General features: G+C 40.4%; 1 protein-coding gene across 2 annotated transcripts; it reads right to left on the bottom strand.

The window, feature by feature from the left end:
- Nucleotides 1–7,672: 7,672 nt before the first annotated feature.
- On the bottom strand, nt 7,673–16,916 carry LOC311170784 (survival motor neuron protein; the record flags this gene model as incomplete). 2 transcript variants are annotated; one of them, XM_084233217.1, is made up of 8 exons in its annotated part: nt 7,673–7,720; nt 9,706–9,816; nt 10,525–10,635; nt 12,004–12,159; nt 12,309–12,509; nt 13,364–13,483; nt 14,847–14,918; nt 16,836–16,916. In XM_084233217.1, 8 exons carry the CDS (start codon nt 16,914–16,916, stop codon nt 7,673–7,675), a joined length of 900 nt encoding a protein of 299 aa, XP_084089343.1. The 2 variants fall into 2 exon arrangements, with proteins under 2 accessions (XP_084089343.1, XP_084089344.1); XM_084233218.1 differs by having other exon boundaries at nt 12,004–12,153.
- Between the last annotated feature and the right edge of the window lie 2,188 nt (nt 16,917–19,104).

Here is a 19,104-nt window from a genome sequence, read left to right as displayed (position 1 = left end):
CAGAGGCTTTGTTTCAATGCATTACATAAGCAAAACTTGCAGAACAGAATTTAGCTAAATTTTTATTCTCTAGAATACTGGGAATTTTAGATAACCACGTCTGAGAGTTCATCATATGCGCTTAATGGCATTAGAATTTTCTTATGAATACACTCTGCTCAGGGAAAAAGATTTGTCTTCAGTGATTTCATATTGCTCAATGTATCACTTCTGATATCAAAGTCTACATTTACATCTGTGTCCATTTCTGTCATTTAAGAGTAGATTTTTTTCAAAGGCTGGAAGGCCATTTCCAATTCACAATGTTAGTATAAATTAGAAAACATTCTCTTACCCTAACTTTTATTTTTACTAAGGTCAAAATTAGTCCTCCAACTTTCCTTAAGTCTAAGTCATCGGGACATTATGTATAGTATTATCCCATTTGTTTAAAATATATATTCTGTGTGAAAATGTTTACTTGCACTTAGATACATATGTACAAATGAATCAAACTTCACAAAATAACTTTATAAAATAAAGCTGTAACGGATTATGACTTTACTAAGATCCAAGTATGTGTAATAAAAATTTAGAAATACAAGATTCCTTACAGATTTATTTAATCTGCTATCTTTACATGTTTTCTTTGATGCTCTCCCACCAGGTTTTTTATTCTTTCATTCCACCAAAACAGGTCTTTTAAGGGTGACCCACAATCTTCACATTGCTAAACTCACTAATACTTCCCAATGTCATCCTGCCTGACTTGTTAGCAGCAATTTGACCTAAGTGTAGCTTTGATATGGTCTATCATTCCTCAAAATATTCTTATTTTGGCTTCCATAGTATCCCTCCCAGGTTTCCTTTAAACTCTGAGAGCTGCCTCAGTCTCTTCTACTGCTCCTCCTATCTGATCTCTGAACATTGGGAGCACCCTGGCCTTGTGACATTTTGTTTTTATCTTATCCTGGTGAATGAACTGAATTGAATTCCATGTCTACATAGTACTAAATTTGTATGTCTAGCCTAGATCTCTCCTCAGAACTCATATCCAGTCCAATGGGCATCTAAAATTTCACATGTCCAAATCTAAACTTCTTTTCATAAATATTCTTTATGCAGATTTCTCCATTTCTTTAAATTCCAACGCTATTCTTCAGCTTGCTTAGGCCAAAAACCTTGGGAATCATTCTCACCTCGCTCTGTCCTATCCTCAAGTAACCTATTTGGAAGTTCTGAATTCTACTTGCAAAACATACTCATATCCAAGCATTACTACCCACTTGTCCTAAACTAGTCAGCCTGCTTCCTCTCTTGAAACTTGTGGTCTCTCTTCAACCATCAGCAATCATGAGACTCTTTTTGTAAATCAGATTATGTTATCCCTTTGGTTCAAAAGCTTCCACTGGACCCCCCAGTCAAAGCAAATGCTGAAGACTTTACCATGGCCTACCTATGCTCCGATACTTGGCAACTTCCCGAACCTCATCTACTTAATCTCTTCACTTCAGCTGGTTTATTTGCTTTTCCCTGAAAATGCTAAGAATGGACTTGTCATTTCCTTTTGCCTTTGTCATTTCCTAAACCCCTTGCCCTAATTCCTTCTTCTCTGTTGGCTGCACCACTATTACCAGCTTATACATTTCACTTGTTTACTGGCTGGTTCTCACTACTATTAGCAGGAATTTTTAATCAGTTCTGTTCATTCCTATTTCCCAAACATCTAGAAGAATGCTTAACACAGACACCAAAAATGAGTAACTATTTGCTGGGTGAATAATTTCCTCAATCTACCACCTCTTTCCAACGGTATTAGGTACTAGCGGAGGTAACATCAAAAACATGTTAGAAAATACCTTCATGACTAAATTTAACCTGGCATGGGCCTCCCAGTGGCGCAGTGGGTTGAGTGCTGCACTGTGAAGCTATCCGCAGCCTCTGCAGCACTGGTTCAATTCCCGGCTGGCCAGGAGAAACCCACATGACGCGGCAAACCTCTCCTCTCTCACGCACTGCTCCCCTCAGCAGCTCCACCTGCCTGTTCTGCTCCCCGCTCTGTCTCTGGTGAATTCTCTCACCCTCCCATGCCTCTGACTCTACCCCAGTTCCTCTATAAATAAATCTTTAAAAATAAATAAATACATTTAACTTGGCACATACTCAGGCTGTTAAAACATGCTGCATGTATAAAATATTGGCTGGCGAAAAAACTTCACTGCTCCTGTACAAGAAAGCTTACACCATAGATTATCCCATTCTATGAAGCTTACTTATCTGGCATTGAGTATTTATCCAACAAAGTATATTCTGGGCAGCTAGGTTTAGACCTGTCAAAACCTCTAAAAGGGGGCCTCCCTGGTGGTGCAAGGGGTTAAGCACCACACTATGAAACAGTCTGTAACCTCTGGAGCACAAGTTCGATCCCCCAGCCAGCCAGGGAGCTGACCACATGGCGCAGCAGACCTCTCCCTGTCTCGCCTGCTGCTCCCCTCAGCAGTGTATTTCATTAAATCCACCTGTTCTGTTCTCTACTCTGTCTCTGGTGAATCCTCTCACCCCCCGCATCTCTGGCCTGTATCCCAGCTCTTGTATACATAAATAAATCTTTTAAAAAAAAAAATTCTGAAAGGAATGATGCTTACATCATTCTCTGCTGCAAATAAGTGAACTAGATACATGGCCACCAACCCTTACACTAAAATATGATCTACTCTCCTGAGAATCTGAACACAGAAAAAGAAAAATGGATGATGGATAGAAATACAAGGTTGTGATGAAAAGAGAATGTCTTGGGCAGCCATGGGTGGCAGTGTACCTAATAAAAATGTAGAGGAAAGCAGAAGAGAGAACAGGAAGGTGCAGAGTGAATAATGCTACTATGACTACCAAGAAACAGAACATAGGGGCCTCTCTGGTGGCGCAAGGGGTTAAGTCTTGGCACTGTGAAGCTATCCGCAGCCACTGCAGCACAAGTTTGATCCCCAGCCAGGGAGCACCCCACATGGCACAGCAGATCTCTCCTGTCTCACCCGCTGCTCCCCTCAGCAGTGTATTTCAGTCAGTCTGCCTGTTCTGCTCCCCACTCTGTTTCTGGTGAAACCTCTCACCACCACCCCCCACCACACCTCTGGCCTACACCCCAGCTCTTGTATGCATAAATAAAATAAATCTTAAAAAAAAAAAAAAAAAGAGGAAAGAAACAGAACATAGCTTTGGTTCCTGACTAGATTATCTTGTCTAATTTTGTTTTACCACAGAATGTATAGTAAAGAATTTGACCCACTGCCCAAATCAGCTTGGGTAGTTTTTTCTACAATTTAGAGATCCAACTCGCCATATATAGTCCAAAGAAAAGTATTCAGATAGCTACATTTAAAAAAAAAAAAATTATCATTTATTTATAAAGGCATTTAAAAAAGCTTTACATACTAAGAATGCTACAATGTACAAACGTGTTCAATCGCAGTTTTAACAGACGAACTTTTCTGCACTATATATGACCTTGAGTTTCTTGTAATCACTCACATTTCCATTGTTCAGTTATTCAAACTCATATTTCCTAGAAATACCTGGTTGCTTATTTAAGCACAATTCACACACAACAAGGGTAAATGCAGATGATTTTTGCCACCCAACCAACGGTTTGGTTCATGAAGAAAATGATGAATGTTTTGTTCACATCAACCAGGGCACATCAAAATATTCTCCTTGGGAGCGAGCTGCACCTGAATTTAAAAGAAAAAAGGTCTAGATACAGTTAGGAAATTTAAAAATCTATTTTCTTATAAAATCATAAAGAAGAGGGGCCTCCCTGGTGGCACAAGGGGTTAAGCACAGCACTATGAAGCAATCCGCAGCCTCTGCAGCACCAGTTCAATCCTCGGCCAGCCAGGGAGCTACCCATGTGGTGCAGCAGACCTCTCCTGTCTTACCCAAAGCTCCCCTTAGCAGTGTATTTCAGTCAGTCTGCCTGTTCTGTTCCCCACTCTGTCTCTGGTAAATCCTCTCACCTACCTCCACCCTACCTCTGACCCCGATTCTTGTATGCATAAATAAATCATAAAAATCATAAAGAAAAGAATGAAAAGCTATACAATCATCACGATAAAGCTGGCCTAAAAATAAGCTAATAGAAGGACAACACTACTTTGAAACTTAGGGGATAGTTAAATAGACACTGTGAAGTTTATCAAGAGGAGTAATAGGGAAGAAGTTTTAAAAATAATACAAGGTAGGGCCTCCCTGGTGGCACAAAGGATTAAGACACAACTTATGAAGCTGTCCGTAGCCACTGAAGCATGAGTTCCATCCCTGACCAGCCAGGGAGCAACCCACATGACACAGCAGACCTTGCCTGGCGTGCCCGCTGCTCCCCTCAGCAGTACATTTAAACCAGTCAACCTGTTCTGCTCCCCACTCTGTCTCTGGTGAATCCATTCATCCCCCACACCTCTGGTCTGTACCCCAGCTCTTGAATACATATATAAATAAATCATTAAAAAAAATAAATAAAAATAATACAAGGTACTTGATCTTTTCTATTGGAATTTTAAACATAATTTTCAAATTCATGTGTTGAAAAAACAAGTTATTTGTACAAATACAAATAACATTTTCCATTACAATACAATAAAACCAGGACCTCCCCAGTGGCGCAGTGGTTGAGCACTGGGCTGCGAAGCTGCCCGCAGCCTCTGCAGCACCAGTTTGATCCCCGGCTACTGGGCGAGGGTCCCACATGGTGCGCAGACCTCTCCTGCCGCCAGCTGTTCCACTCAGCAGTGTATTTCGTCGGTCTGCCTGTTCTGCTCTCTGCCCTGGCTCTGGTGAATTCTCTCACCCTCCTGTGCTTCTGACTGTACCCAGTGCTTGTATAAATAAATAAATAAATCTTAAAAATAAAATAAAATAAAACCAGAAAATAAACCTAACTTCCTAGAATTTAAACCACTTATTAAATGTTTCCAGAGTTGAAAACAAACTCAAAATTGTCTAGACAATAAGAATTCTACAGAATACAAGGAAATTTTTGAGAGAGAAATTCAACTGTGAAATATCTACTTTTAAAAAAATATTTATTTATGCATACAAGAACTGGAGTGTAGAGGTGCGAGGGGTGAGAGGATTCACCAGAAACAGAGTGGGGAGCAGAACAGGCGGATCTCCTGAGACACACTGCAGAAGGGAGCAGCAGGCGGACCGGGGCAGTCTGCTGCACCATGTGGGTTAGCTCCCTGGCTGGGAATTGAACTCATGCTGCAGTGGCTGGCAACAGTGGCTCAACTTGACAGCGGTGAGACTTTAATCCCTGTACCACCAGGGAGGCCCTGGAATATCTAATTTTTAAAACACTGAGAAGGAAAGTTTTAAAAATTTATAAAGGAAGCAGTAATACCAAAATAACCTCTGACATATCATTTAGGTTCAGTAGAACCAATTTTAGTTATATTAAGCAGTTCTGTTATTAAGGATTCATGCATGTTGCCTTCTTTTTAGGGATGTGCTGAAGAATGAAAAGAAATTTTACTTCTTTTTTTTTTTTTTTTTTAAAGATTTATTTATTTATTTATACAAGCACTGGGTACAGTCAGAAGCGTGAGAGAATTCACCAGAGCCAGAGCGGGGAACAGAGCAGGCAGACTGACAAAATACACTGCTGAGGGGAGCAGCGGGCGGCAGGAGAGGTCTGCACGCCATGTGGGACCCTTGTCGGTGGCCGGGGATCGAACCAGTGCTGCAGAGGCTGCGGGCAGCTTCACAGCCCAATGCTCAACCGCTGCACCACCAGGGGAGGCCTGAAATTTTACTTCTTAAAGGAAAAAAAAAAGCTTTTGCAATTAGAAATTGGGTCCTGGAATAAGGTAGGTAGAATTTGAAGAGGAGGTAGGATTTAAAAAATATTTACTTAATGCATACAAGAACTGGGGTGCAGGCCAGAGGTGGGGAGGTGAGAGGATTCACCAGAGAGCATGGGGAGCAGAACAGGCAGAGCTACTGAAATACACTGCTGAGGGGAGCAGCAGGCGAGACAAGAGAGGTCTGCTGCGCCATGTGGGTTGAAACTCATACTGCAGGGCCTCCCCGGTGGCGCAGCGGTTGAGCGCTGGGTTGCGAAGCTGCCAGCCGCCTCTGCAGCGCCAGTTCAATTCCCGCTGTTCCCTGGCCACCGGAGGAGGGCCCCACATGGCGCGCAGACCTCTCCTGCCGCCGGCTGCTCCCCTCAGCAGTGTACTTCGGTCCTTCTGCCTGCTCTGCTCCCGGCTCTGGCTCTGGTGAATTCTCTCACTCTCCCGCGCTTCTGAATGTACTCAGTGCTTGTATAAATAAATAAAAATAAATCTTTAAAAAAAAAAAAAAGAAACTCATGCTGCAGTGGCTGGCGATAGTTTGATAGAGCTGTCTTTAACCCCTGCGCCACCAGGGAGGCCTGGAGGTAAGATTTAGAAAGCAGAGATTTGAAGAAACTGAAATTTCCACTTATGCCTTGCCCAGATCCTGTATTATGCATGTACTGGTAACACTCTACATGACTTGAAAAGCAGTTGCTGGGGGCCAAGAACTGGAAAGAGATTTGTGAGGTTGTACAAGTATTTTTCAACATGATGACTTATATAATTTCAAAAACAACCCTTCCAGGCATACACCTCCCATTCTGAAATGGAAAATAGGTTTTTCAAAAATCTGCTTGTTGAGATAAAATGAAATCTACAAGAACCATAATAATGTCTACAATCTTTCATCAAATAGCCAGAACACAGAAATTTATCCTAAGGTCATGACATAACAGAATCAAATTACTGCATATAAGATGTTTACTGTAATGTTAATAAGCAGAATGCCTGAACTCTGTATTACACCTGAACTCCAGCATAATATACTGGCAAACGATCTGCCAGAAAGAATATACAAAAAGATTAAAAATGTGATGTTAAGTGGGGACACATACATGTAAAATATAAATGAATATGGACCCAAAATGTAAAATAGGGTGTGAAAAAGGAATATAATGACAGACACATGGCTTGTACTAATTTAGCTTAAAAATACTGAACATTTTTATTGCCTTTTCATAGAAAATAAAATATTTAGTACAATTAGCATCCAAAGCACACCGTTTAGTCAGTAATCAACACTTTGCCATATATACTTCACACATACTTTTTGTTTAATCACTTTAAAATTAAATATTAGAGACACTTCTCAATACTAGAGTATGCAAACTGAAAGACATTATTCTAAAAAATACCCTTATCACAGCTCATAAAATTAGTAATTATCTAATATCACTTAAAATCCAGTCCAGATTTAAATCTCCTGAATCCTTAAGTCTTTTATAGTTGGCACAAGGATGCCATATTGCATTTGGCCATCATATCCTGTAAGTCACTTTTAATCTAGAATAGCTACCCACCACAGCCTTTTTTTTTCATGACTACTTTTTGAAGAAACGAGACAAGTTATCTTCCATAACATTCCACATTCTCAACTGTCTCATCATTTCTTTTGAGGCATTAATTCAATGCTCTATCCCCAGTTTACCTGGTAAATGGGAAAGTGGCCCTTAAGGACTTTACACAATTCCAGTTAAACTTGTATGGCCACAGCAGAATACAATGCATTTCATATTGCATCACACATATAATTTATACAAAAGCAAGATTCACTTTTATAATGATAGCAGACTTACTCCTTAATTGAAATGTGAGCACCTTCCTTGTTTTTGATTTTGTCTGAAACCCTATAAAGAAAATAAAGGAATTTTAAAACTAGCATACACATTTTATAAAAATGCAAATATTTTATTTCATGTAAGACATTTTATTAAGTCTATTTACCACATATCAGAAAATAAGTTAATAGCCTTTGAATATACCCTAAAAGTAAACCCAAAGTAAACATTAGGTTGCAGTTAAGATATTTTCTTCTTTCACTTAGCCAAATAAAGTTTCTGAATCTACTTATACCTTATTTCTATCAAATTAAATATACAATGTATCATCTTCATTTATCAAAAAATAAAACCATTAAAGAACAGTACTCACTAATCAAATGCAATGAGTAAAAACAAAACCTTGAGTATTTACTGTTTTTCCTGGTCAGATCTAGTCCAAATGTCCTCTCTCTTTCTGTCCTGGCTTAATGCCTTCCTTCTCTTTCCCGAAATATCAATATATTCCAGCTTTCCACTTTAATACTAGTCTATACCTTAGAAACCATAAGAGGTCTTAAAAGTGACTTCCTACTAATAAGTGCCAGTTATGTAATTCCAATAACTATTACTAAGTCACTTTCATTCTTGCTTGGATTTCTAGAGAAAGCAAAAGGTAGGCTGAGAGCTGGATTCAAATCATATCTGCTAAACAGAAAAATTGTCAATCGTGTGTTGCTGTGGTGCAATGGTTAAGATTTGCTACCCGGGGAAAATGACAAAAACACTTGAAGCAGTTAGAAAACTTAACAATGTGGTTTCTTTCTTTTTTATTTTAAAGAGTTATTTATTTATGCACACAAGAACTGGGGTACAGGCCAGAGGTGCGGGGATGAGAGGATTCACCAGAGACAGAGTGGGGAGCAGAACAGGCAGACTGACTGAAATACACTACTGAGGGGAGCAGCAGGCGAGATAGAAGAGGTCTTCTGTGCCATGAGGGTAGCTTCATGGCCAGCTGGGGGTGGAACTCATGCTGCAGAGGCGGCAGAAAGCTTCATAGTGCTGTGCTAAACCCACTGCGCCACCAGGAAGGCCCTGTGATTTCTTTATAATGGTAAAAACTTCAAAGAGACAAAAATGCAAAATCTTGGAAATTGGGATTGTTTTACATTTCTAATTATAAGCATATGTTATATTTTAATTTAAGTAGATATACAAATAATACTTCTGAAAGTAAAAATCAAACCTCCGGAATAAGTTAGTCACAGATTAGCTTGAATTTGTGGCAAATATTTGGACAAGGCTATCAAGATTGGTTGCTTGAACTCATGAATGGAACAAAACATCTACATTTCGTTGGCAAACAATGAAGTTATAAGTTCACTGAAAATCTCTAGATTTTAGGGCCTCCCTGGTGGCGCAGGCGGTTGAGCACGGCTCTGTGAAGCTGTCCGCAGCCTCTGCAGTGCCAGTTCTAGCCCTGCCAGCCGTGGAGCAACCCACATGGTGAGCAGACCTCTCCTGTCTCACCTGCTGCTCCCTTCAGCAGTGTTATTTCGGTCAGTCCGCCTGTTCTGTTCCCCACTGTCTCTGGTGAGTCCTCTCACCCTCATTTATCTGGCCTGTACCCCAGTTCTTGTATAAATAAATAAAAAATCTCTAGGTTTTAGAAACAGTATAGTCAAGTAAATGAAATAGAAATGTTTATAAATATAATTCATCCAAGCCTCCCTGGTGGCGCAAGGGGTTAAGTCTCAGCTATCACAAGCCACTGCAGCAGGAGTTCGATCCCCAGCCAGGGAGCTAACCCACATGGTGCAGCAGATCTCTCCTGTCTTGCCTGCTGTTCCCCTCAGCAGTGTATTTCAATAGATCTGCCTATTCTAGACCCCACTCAATCTCCAGTGAATCCTCTCACCAATCCCCACCCCTGCACCTCTGGCCTACACCCCAGTTCTCGTATGCATAAATAAATAAAAATCTTTAAAATATATAAAACAAAACACTTTTGTCATAAGCAGAACAAAGTCACACAACCACAGAGTGATTGTGAGGAAAAGATGATCACTTACCATATAGTAACCAGTATGATAGCCACTCATGTACCAAGATATTAACATACTTCCCAAAGCATCAGCATCATCAAGAGAATCTGGACATATAGGAGGTGGTGGGGGAATCATCTGGAAATTAAGAAAGATACACTTTAAAGTCACAAAACAAAAGACATGCAATCTGGAGATGCATTCCACATAGAAAATGCTAGATCTTAGTTCTCTCTTTCTCTACATTCCATATGCTCTCTTATTTAGAATAATGTTTAAAATAAACAAGAGGTCACACAAAATATTTCAATATTTTTGCTCTGATTATAATATTTCCATTCCATTATTAAGCAATGGGTAAAAGACCAAGCGTAAATACTTTTAAGGTTTTTCTCAAAAAATACGCAGTATTTCAAGTAATGGTCTTAGGCAGAACATCTGTGCTTCTCTCACCCCCAACACATGCAGTTTGCCCAAAGTGTCTTTCTATCTAGCCTACTGTTGGTACCTAAAAGTCTAACATTTAGCTATCCAGATAGTTTATGTGATCAAAAGCTAATATCCAAGTATACCTGGAAGGACAAAACACATTAATCGTATTCATGGTGTAATCACATCCTTTCAAATAGCTACCTCCATAAGGAATCTACACCAGGAAGGAAGAAGGCAATATTGGACTTAGAATTGGAGCTATAAGAATGAGCTTGAGAAAGGAATTAAAAACAGTTCAATTTTTTTTTTACTATTAGAATCTGGCTTTGAAGATGATCTAAAATGACATTTCCTAACCACTAAAACCAAACTGTGTGTGAAAACAAAGCTTAATCTGAATTCTTTTGTACTTACTGGTGGTCCAGAAGGAAATGGAGGCATCCAGCAAGATAGGAAGTGGGGTGGGGGTGGTGGTGGTGGTGGTGGTGGTGGTGGTGGTGGTGGGCTGCTGAATTTTAGACCAGGCTGCAAAGAACATTCCAAAGATGTATTAATTTACCAATTTCAACATGAAAGGAAGAAAAAAGATTCAGTACCAAAGGAATCAAATTAATTGCCCAGAATAATAGACATTTAAACACATGAAAAAGGTAACAGAATTTCATGTACCAAATGCTCAAGTCAAATAGAATCATAACTCTAGGTTTTTCTCCTTTCCTTTCTGTGTGGACATTTGGGGAATTAAACAAAAAAGATTTTTAATTACCTAAGCACAAACAGTCCATTTAGCAAGATATTTCAATCACAGCAGACTGTGTTTCCCATAATTTTATTAGCTAAACTAATCTTTTTATGGATGTATTTTTAGTTACAAATAGCATCTAGCGTAAAAACCAGTAAATCTCTCACTCATGAAAAACTGGCCCCCTGAGAATATTGAGGCATGATTTATATAAAATAAAAGGTTTGATCATCCTAGAAATGCTAACACAATACAAGCCTCAATAAGAAACTTAACAATGGAACTAGACGGCAATGTAGTAAGTGAATTAAGCCAGAAGAAGACAGGCAAATGCCATACGATTTAACTGGTAAAATTAAAAAACAAAACTGACACTGACAACAGAATGGTGTCTACCAGAGGAGATGAGGGAAGGAGAGGACAGAGGAACTAAGTAATTGGTGGTAGATGGTGACTGGACATTTGGTGGTGTGGCATGTAAGAAAATGTAAGAACATTTACAACACACATACAGTGTTGTAAACTTGTGACCACAATAAAAAAGAAGGAAGGAAGGAGGGAGGGAAGGTAGGAAAGAAGGAGGGTTGGAGGGAGGGAAGGAAGGAGAAACCTATCACAGAAGATCTTAAGGGACAGTTGATTAAATCATGCTTTACGAAAATTACTGCCTGAATTACCACACCATCCAGTTAAGAATTCACTGATTTATACAAAAGAACAGAACAGGCACCAACCTATTTAGGCTCCATGGTATAAACTATAATAAAAAAATTTTTAAAGTTGATTTGTTTACTTAAAACCAGAAAACTAAGTGAAAACAACATTTACATTTTACTGTACAAAACAATCTGGGAGTATCTTAGGATCTTATTCTTATTAAATACAAGTATTATGTTCACTTTCTATTTTTATATACTGAAGTTTGCTAAATTATTAGACTAAATCCTAATAGTTCACAAAAGTAGTTAGGAAAGCCATTACAAACTATTCTGAATCATCATCTTATTTTCTTTTCAAAGAATCCTCAAGTGTGTATAATGTCTACAGCAAGCCATATAAGCTTCATGGGAAAAGCAACAATTCCCTTATGGGGGGATGGTAATGTTTTGAAAGTTCCAACATTATTAACAATTTCATGGATAGAAGTTTACCTTTCCTGGTCCCATTCCTGATCCTGGCATGGGGGGTGGTGGAGGAAGAAAAGAATTCCATGGAGCAGCTTTTGACTTGATATTATTTGGTTTATTACCAGGAGATCTGGAGGAGTTCTCACTTTCATCTGTTGAAATTTGGCTTTCATTTTCATTCTTTAAAAAGAAAAAAATTAATGTATTTTTGTGAGAAAGATATGATTAAGAAAAATGTATTATCCCAGTAGCTCAACTGACAACTAATTATGTTCTTGCTTCCCATCTAGTCTCTGCTTCTAAGAATTCTTAAATCTTTCTGTTCTTACCTCCTGAGTATTTTGTTCTGCATTATTAGCTATTTCAGAGGTTGAAGAAAGTAGATCAGACAGCTTTTGCTCCTCTCTATTTCCATATCCAGTATAAACCACAATACAGGTTTCTCTCTTAAAATCAAGTGAAGCAATGGTAGCTGGATAAATGCAGCCATCTTCTGACCAAATGGCAGCACATTTGTCACCAACTTTCCACTATAAAAGAAACCAAAGATACATACATGAACACATTTCTTTCAAAGAGGGTAACCTACAGCCTTGTTTGGGGGGGTGGGGGTGGAGCACAGAAGGAATAGTCTTCAGTTAACTGATCCGGCAGAATGATGCAGTGAAAAGGCTGTGGGCCAAAAACACATATATCTGAAATCTAATTATTAATCCAATTCTGCCATTTATATAATCATGTATTTGCCATATAGTCAGCTATTTAAATAATCATGGATAAGTTTCTTAGTTTCTCTTGAGACATTTCCTCGTCTGTTAAGTGGATATAATATTATCCACTAAATCCTGAAGAATAAAAGCAAAGGAAACATTCTGGCCTGGTACATAGCAAGTGTTCATCAAATATTAGTTCTCTTTTTCCTTTAATTGATGAAACGGAAGTGACTAATGAGACACCAAAATATTTTTCTTCCAAGTTTACTTTTTCAAATAGCAGAAAAATACCCAAGAAATTCTGGTTCCCTGATATTAACAAATTTAGGGATTTTTGAAGGGGGAAAAAAAGCAACAGACATTCATCTCTCAATTTGAGAAGTAAAACACCATTAATTCAGTTTGAAGTCCTCCGGGACCCTCCCAAAGAACGCACAAAGTAATCACAGTGTAGAATTTAGTAATTATCATTCCTTGCCTACTTTCTTACACTTTCACTAACATGCATGTTCCTAAGTAACAGAAGGTTTAGCAGATGTGTTAGAAATTGTATGATTACATGTCAACAGAAAACCCGGCATCAATTATTTAGGTTACAGATATTTTACACTATTTTACAGGGACAGTAACAAGAAATCCTTCAAAATAAACTCTCAATGTTTTAAAATAACCTGCTTCAAGGGAGTTGTGGAATTCTTTTTGTGGCTTTTATTCTTCTTAGCAGGTTTTCTTTTAGGTGTGCCTTTTGGTTTATCTGAAGCTTCAGAAATATCACCATTCTTTAGAGCATGCTATGAAAATACAATGGAAATATATGTTACAGAGTGATTAAAATATAATTTAAAATATAACTGTTACCACTAGAAGGTGGCCTCAAGTTACCACCTCAGATAGCCTTATTTTACCACCCCCAGATTACAGAAACTGCTCCTGAAAGCATATAATACCTGATTATCAGCTCCAAAGATCCTTTTAACCTATCACATCAGATTCTTAATCATCTCTCTTCTTGATAGTTCTGACATGGCAATGCATTTATTATTTTTCTGATCAAGTCTTAAACTTGAGCATTCCCAACAAGAATTGGTCATCCTTCTTTATCTGCTTATGATCATCCATGCCTATTGCCTCAATTATAACCTCTATGCAGAGAGATTTCCAAAGCTTTGACTTACCTTTTTAGTTCAGTCCAACATTTATCCTCACATGTGCCTCAACCTCAATATAACTAAAATTGAACAATTTTTTCAATCCCGATCAGTTTCTTGTCTTCTACTCAGACTCCTGAAATAACACCACCACCATCCTATATAGAACCTCATTTTTATCTGCCTTTACAGAACTATCTTGGTAATCCTGCATTAGTGTACTTTCAGTCTAAGTGTATACTGGAAAGCATGTTATTGACAAATTTAAAAATCAACTTCAATGATGACACACAAATCTGATCTTCATGCTACAGAAATAACTATGGAAGGAAATGGACACTATGCTCAGTGCTCTGTGTCAGTATATGCTCTGTGCCTGGAGTACTGATGGATCATATAGGGTGCACAATAAGACAAAATACAGCAGACAGTGGATAAAGCAATGATGTGGGACAAAAGTGTAAACGTCTCATTTAAGTCACTAGAAAAGACTACACCCCCTAAAGAACTATATATTCCTATCATCAGGAACACCTAACTTGATATACAATTCATAGAACTTGGGAGGATGATATTAATTTTAGAACAATGCCTAGAACACTGCAAATATTCTATAAGTATTAGTTACTGAACCATTGCCATTTATCTTATTTCAATAAAGATTTGTTAAATGTTAAAATTTATAATTCAGATTGTCTTTCCACAACCTGAATTAGAGGATGTCTATATTTTAATACAATGTAAAAATATTAAAAGCAATTAAATGCATAAAATTCTACTGAAATTATCCCTGTTAAAGGGATAACATATTATATGTTATCATAGGTTACAGGTTACCAATTTCTAAAGGAAAATAGAATCTAATTTAACTAATACACATTACTTTTTAACCTTCAAAATTAGAAGTGGATATGTACCATATCATTTACTGTAGTTATGTCATCAATTATATTTTCCCCCAAATGAACAGCATGAAGAAGGAAAAGAGTGAATAAACATTTCATACCTTGAATGAAGCCACAGCTTTATCATAAGCTTTTATCAATGCAGTGTCATCCCAAATGTCAGAATCATCACTCTGAATAAAGAATAAAACAATCCGTGAATTAAGTTAAAATAAAAATAAGTTAATGATTATGGTGTTTTCCAGATTACTTAATATATTGTTCCCATTTAAAATGTAATCAATTGATTAGTCACTGTTAACAATTTGATTCCATAAACATTTTGAGAATTCATCTTTGAATAATGTAGACACATAGTAATGTCAAAAGAAAGAGTATACTTTGCACTTCAGGGTTTCTGGTCAGAATAACATTACCATAGTCTGGATAAAGTCAAGTTGATGGCCACATATTTTCCCACTGTGCCAAACTCTATACACTTTATCTTCCCTTAGAAAAGATTGAAACAGGGCCTCCCCAGTGGCGCAGCGGTTGAACGCTGGGCTGCGAAGCTGCCCGCAGCCTCTGCAGCGCCAGTTCCATCCCCCGCCACCAGGTGAGGGTCCCACATGGCGCGCAGACCTCTCCTGCTGCCCGCTGTTCCCCTCAGTAGTGTATTTCTGGTCTAGAAAATACAAGTTAAGATACGATAGAAAGTGGATCAGCAGTCGTCTGGGGAACAAAATGAGGAAATATGAAGTGCAAGGATTAAGAAAAGGGTATAAGCAAATCCAAATCGGCCCACACATTGATACTACGTGGAGAAAGACGGTGTGCCATTCCCTAGACGCTCGGCCCCCAGTTACTGGCGCTCCAGCTGTATGGACTCAACCGCGCAAAACATCTGAAAGAGAACTGCCCAGCAAAGCCTTCATAAAAACAATAAAATAGGGCCTCCCCGGTGGCGCAACGGTTGAGCACTGGGTTGCGAAGCTGCCCGCAGCCTCTGCAGTGCCGGTTCGATCCCCAGCTGCTCCCCGGCCACCGGAGGAGGGTCCCGCATGGCGCGCAGACCTCTCCTGCCACCCTCTGCTCCCCTCAGCAGTGTACTTCGGTCCTTCTGCCTGCTCTGCTCCCAGCTCTGGCTCTGGTGAATTCTCTCACCCTCCCTCACTTCTGACTGTACCCAGTGCTTGTATAAATAAATAAATAAATAAATCTTAAAAAAAAAAAAAAAGAACAAACTGGTGAAATCAAACAATAGATATTTGAAAATAAAATTTTAGATATTGTCAGTGAAATCCACATTGAATTCAACTATTGAAAGAACTTGATTAACCGTAAAAAAAATAAAATAATAAAATAATTATTGTTGTTTCAAGCTATTACTTTTTGGTGGTTTGTTGTTTGAAGGTAGTAACAGCCAAGACTACCATTACTGACTTTTTATCTGTTTCTCAGTCACAACCAGCAGTCCAGGGTTCTCAAATTATTCCTCACTTTCTGCACTTCTATCACCTCTCCTGACATTTCCACTGTCCTCTCCAATCTCTGACCACATCTTTGAATACTCCCTTCAACTTCTTGCTCTGATTCAGCTTCCAAGCTTTATAAACCTTTATAAACCTGCTTTGGTTGCAGTCTTCCCCACCTCCGCACATCTCCGTAAAAGACAGCTTCATCCTTCCAACCCATTCAGGACAATCTGGAGTTATTCTGAACTTTCCTCTTTCAAACCTCCATTATCGAATCCATAAGCAAAATCCGTTGCCTCTTATTTAAAAATACATCTTAGATACGTCGATTTCTAACACCTCGATCTAGTTAAGCCTGGGTCATTTCAGTCGAGTCCTACTTGGTTTACGTGCTTCAAGCGGACCTGACCCTGTAACACGCCCCAGTCGGGGAGGCGACAAGCCAAGCTGCGGCAGTCTCGGCTCAAGGCCAGAAGGGCGTCCACGCTGCGCGAGGAGGCGCTCGAAGGGGAGACTCCCAAGTGGGAAAGATTTAGAAGAGGATCTCGGCATCGCAGTGAGGCGCAAGGCCAAGAACGCGGGGGCCCAGAGGAATTCGGGCAGCCGGAGGGAAGGCACAGCCGGCCGCGGTCTCACCTGGCCGGTGCCACGCCGGAACAGAACCGAGTCCTCCGGCTCCGGGATGCCGCCGCCACCCCCTCCTCCGCCCATCGCCATGGCGTGCTGGCTGCAGGACGCGCGGCGTGGGCTCCGTCCCTTCTGAGTGACGACTTCCGCCGCAGGGGCCTCTGGGAGCGGAAGAGCACGGTGGCCGGAGGGCTGAGCGGGGCTACCAGTGGCGTCGCCTTTCTTGATTGGGAGCGTTCATTGATTCCTCTACTCTAGCCTTTGAATTCACCCTTCCGTGTGTTTGTAGAGTGATTTAAAGAGTATGTTTTATGTTACACAATAAATCTTTGAAAATAAAGTGCATCGCAGGTCATTTAGAAAATATGGGTGGGCAGTACAGTAAAAGTCAGTCCAGAGATCACCAATAATATAGCTAACATTGAGTGCATTTGAGAATTTTGCTTTTTTTATTTCTGTATTTAATCTTCACAACCTCGTGAATTAAGTGTTCTCACTCCCATTTTATTTATTTTTAAAAGATTTTCTAAAAATGTATGTATACAAGGGCCTTCTGGGTGGCCCAAGGGGTTAAGCACAGCACCACGAAGCTGTCTGCAGCCTCTGTAGCGCGGGCTCGATTCACGGCCGGCCAAGGAGAAACCCACGTGGCGCAGCAGACCTCGCCTTTCTCCCCGCTGCTCCCCTCAGCAGTGTATTTCAGTCAGTCTGCCTGTCCCGTTCCCCACTCTGTCTCTGGTGAATCCTCTCACTCCCCACACTTCTGGCCTGTACCCCAGCTCTTGTATGCATAAATAAATAAATAAATCTATTTTTAAAATAGAGAAATTTCTTTAAAAATCTAATTTTCTTATTTAAAATAATCAATTCAGTAATCAAAAACTACATAGTGAAAGGATTGGTGCAGTACAGAAGGAGAGCCACGCCAAGTTTCTGATAGGCAGGAACTTTTTTGCGCCCCCAGGCAAGGTTCACTGACTCCCACTGGGGTGGGAGAATTTCCCCGGTTGTGGGGGAGAGCTGTCCTTTTATAGGGTGAGGAAAGGTAGGCGGGTAAATGGGTATGCGGAACCAAAGTTGCTTTTTATTTGTTGGCGGTTTCTGTTTGGTTGCTATCAGGTCCTGTTTGTGTTGGGTAGAGGCCTCTGTTTCCAGGAGCTGCGGCAAAGATGAAATTTCTCTCTACAGTTTCAAGGCCCCTCCTTGTGCCGGCGGCCTGGGGCCCTCACCACGTCCCCTGCACCGACCTTGAATTCCGCCCTCTTTGGTATAGGACAAAGGGCAAAGTATTCTTTCTGGCTACTTCCTGCTGACAAAGGGAACAGCGTGGGAGCGAGGTCAAGGAATGTGGTCAGCTGATGGGCAGGCCCGAGTAGGGGTGTAGGAGAAGTTGGTTAAAGGTAGTGTGTATCATCTTGCATGTCAACAGGGACCTGTCAGACCCTGGACAGGTGATGCTGTTGTAGAGCAACCCCGATACAAAACGGGGTGCCTGACTGTGGGTCCTCACCCGCGCGCTTAAAAGGACTTATCAATGCTCTACTGCAGGCACACGTGAAAGGTTAATAAAAGGTTTATTTACAAGGGAAGGGGAAATGAGGAAATGTACAGCTCTGGGAGAAAAGCGGGAGACAAAGTTTTAAATGAGTCCTACCCGATCCGCAGATCAGGAATCCCAAAATGGCGCTCTCAGAGTTGGCCGCCAGCCAGGAGCGGTGAAGCCGGGAGGCCAGCGATCGCGAGCCAGAGAGCCCAAGGCCCACGTGTTTGGTTTTTTATATCCAACCTGGCTGCCCAACTCCACCCTCAGGTCCCAGCCACCCTCCCCTTGGTGGTGATGGGATTTGTCTTTCCCAATGTCCTGATGGCTTTAGTCTGGAGTGGGGGTGGAGTCCACAAAGCCTGTATGAGATTATCTCAGGACATCCTTTCCCCCTAACAATGCCAGGATGTGTCACCCTAGACCTTGACAGCCATTGGTGTAGTCAGGATGATCGTGTGTGGACCCGTCCTCCTTGGTTGAAGTGGTTTTGGAGAAATGGCTTTTAGAAGAACCTGGTCTCCAGGGTACAGCAATTTCCCAGAGTAGCTGTCTGAGTAAAGAAAAAAGTATGGAAGATACCCTGCCAGTGGTCTAAATTGGACTGGCAGTTCATGGTTAATAAGAAAAAGTTGTGCCTCCCTGGTGGCGCAAGGGGTTAAGCACTGCACTATGAAGCAATCCAGCTGCTGCAGCATGAGTTCAATCCCCGGCCGGCCAGGGAGAAACCCACACGGT

This window comes from Talpa europaea (assembly GCF_964194135.1).
Source record: "Talpa europaea genome assembly, chromosome: 5".
NCBI classification, from domain to species: Eukaryota; Metazoa; Chordata; class Mammalia; order Eulipotyphla; family Talpidae; genus Talpa; species Talpa europaea.
This window is presented reverse-complemented; position numbering and strand designations above follow the sequence as displayed.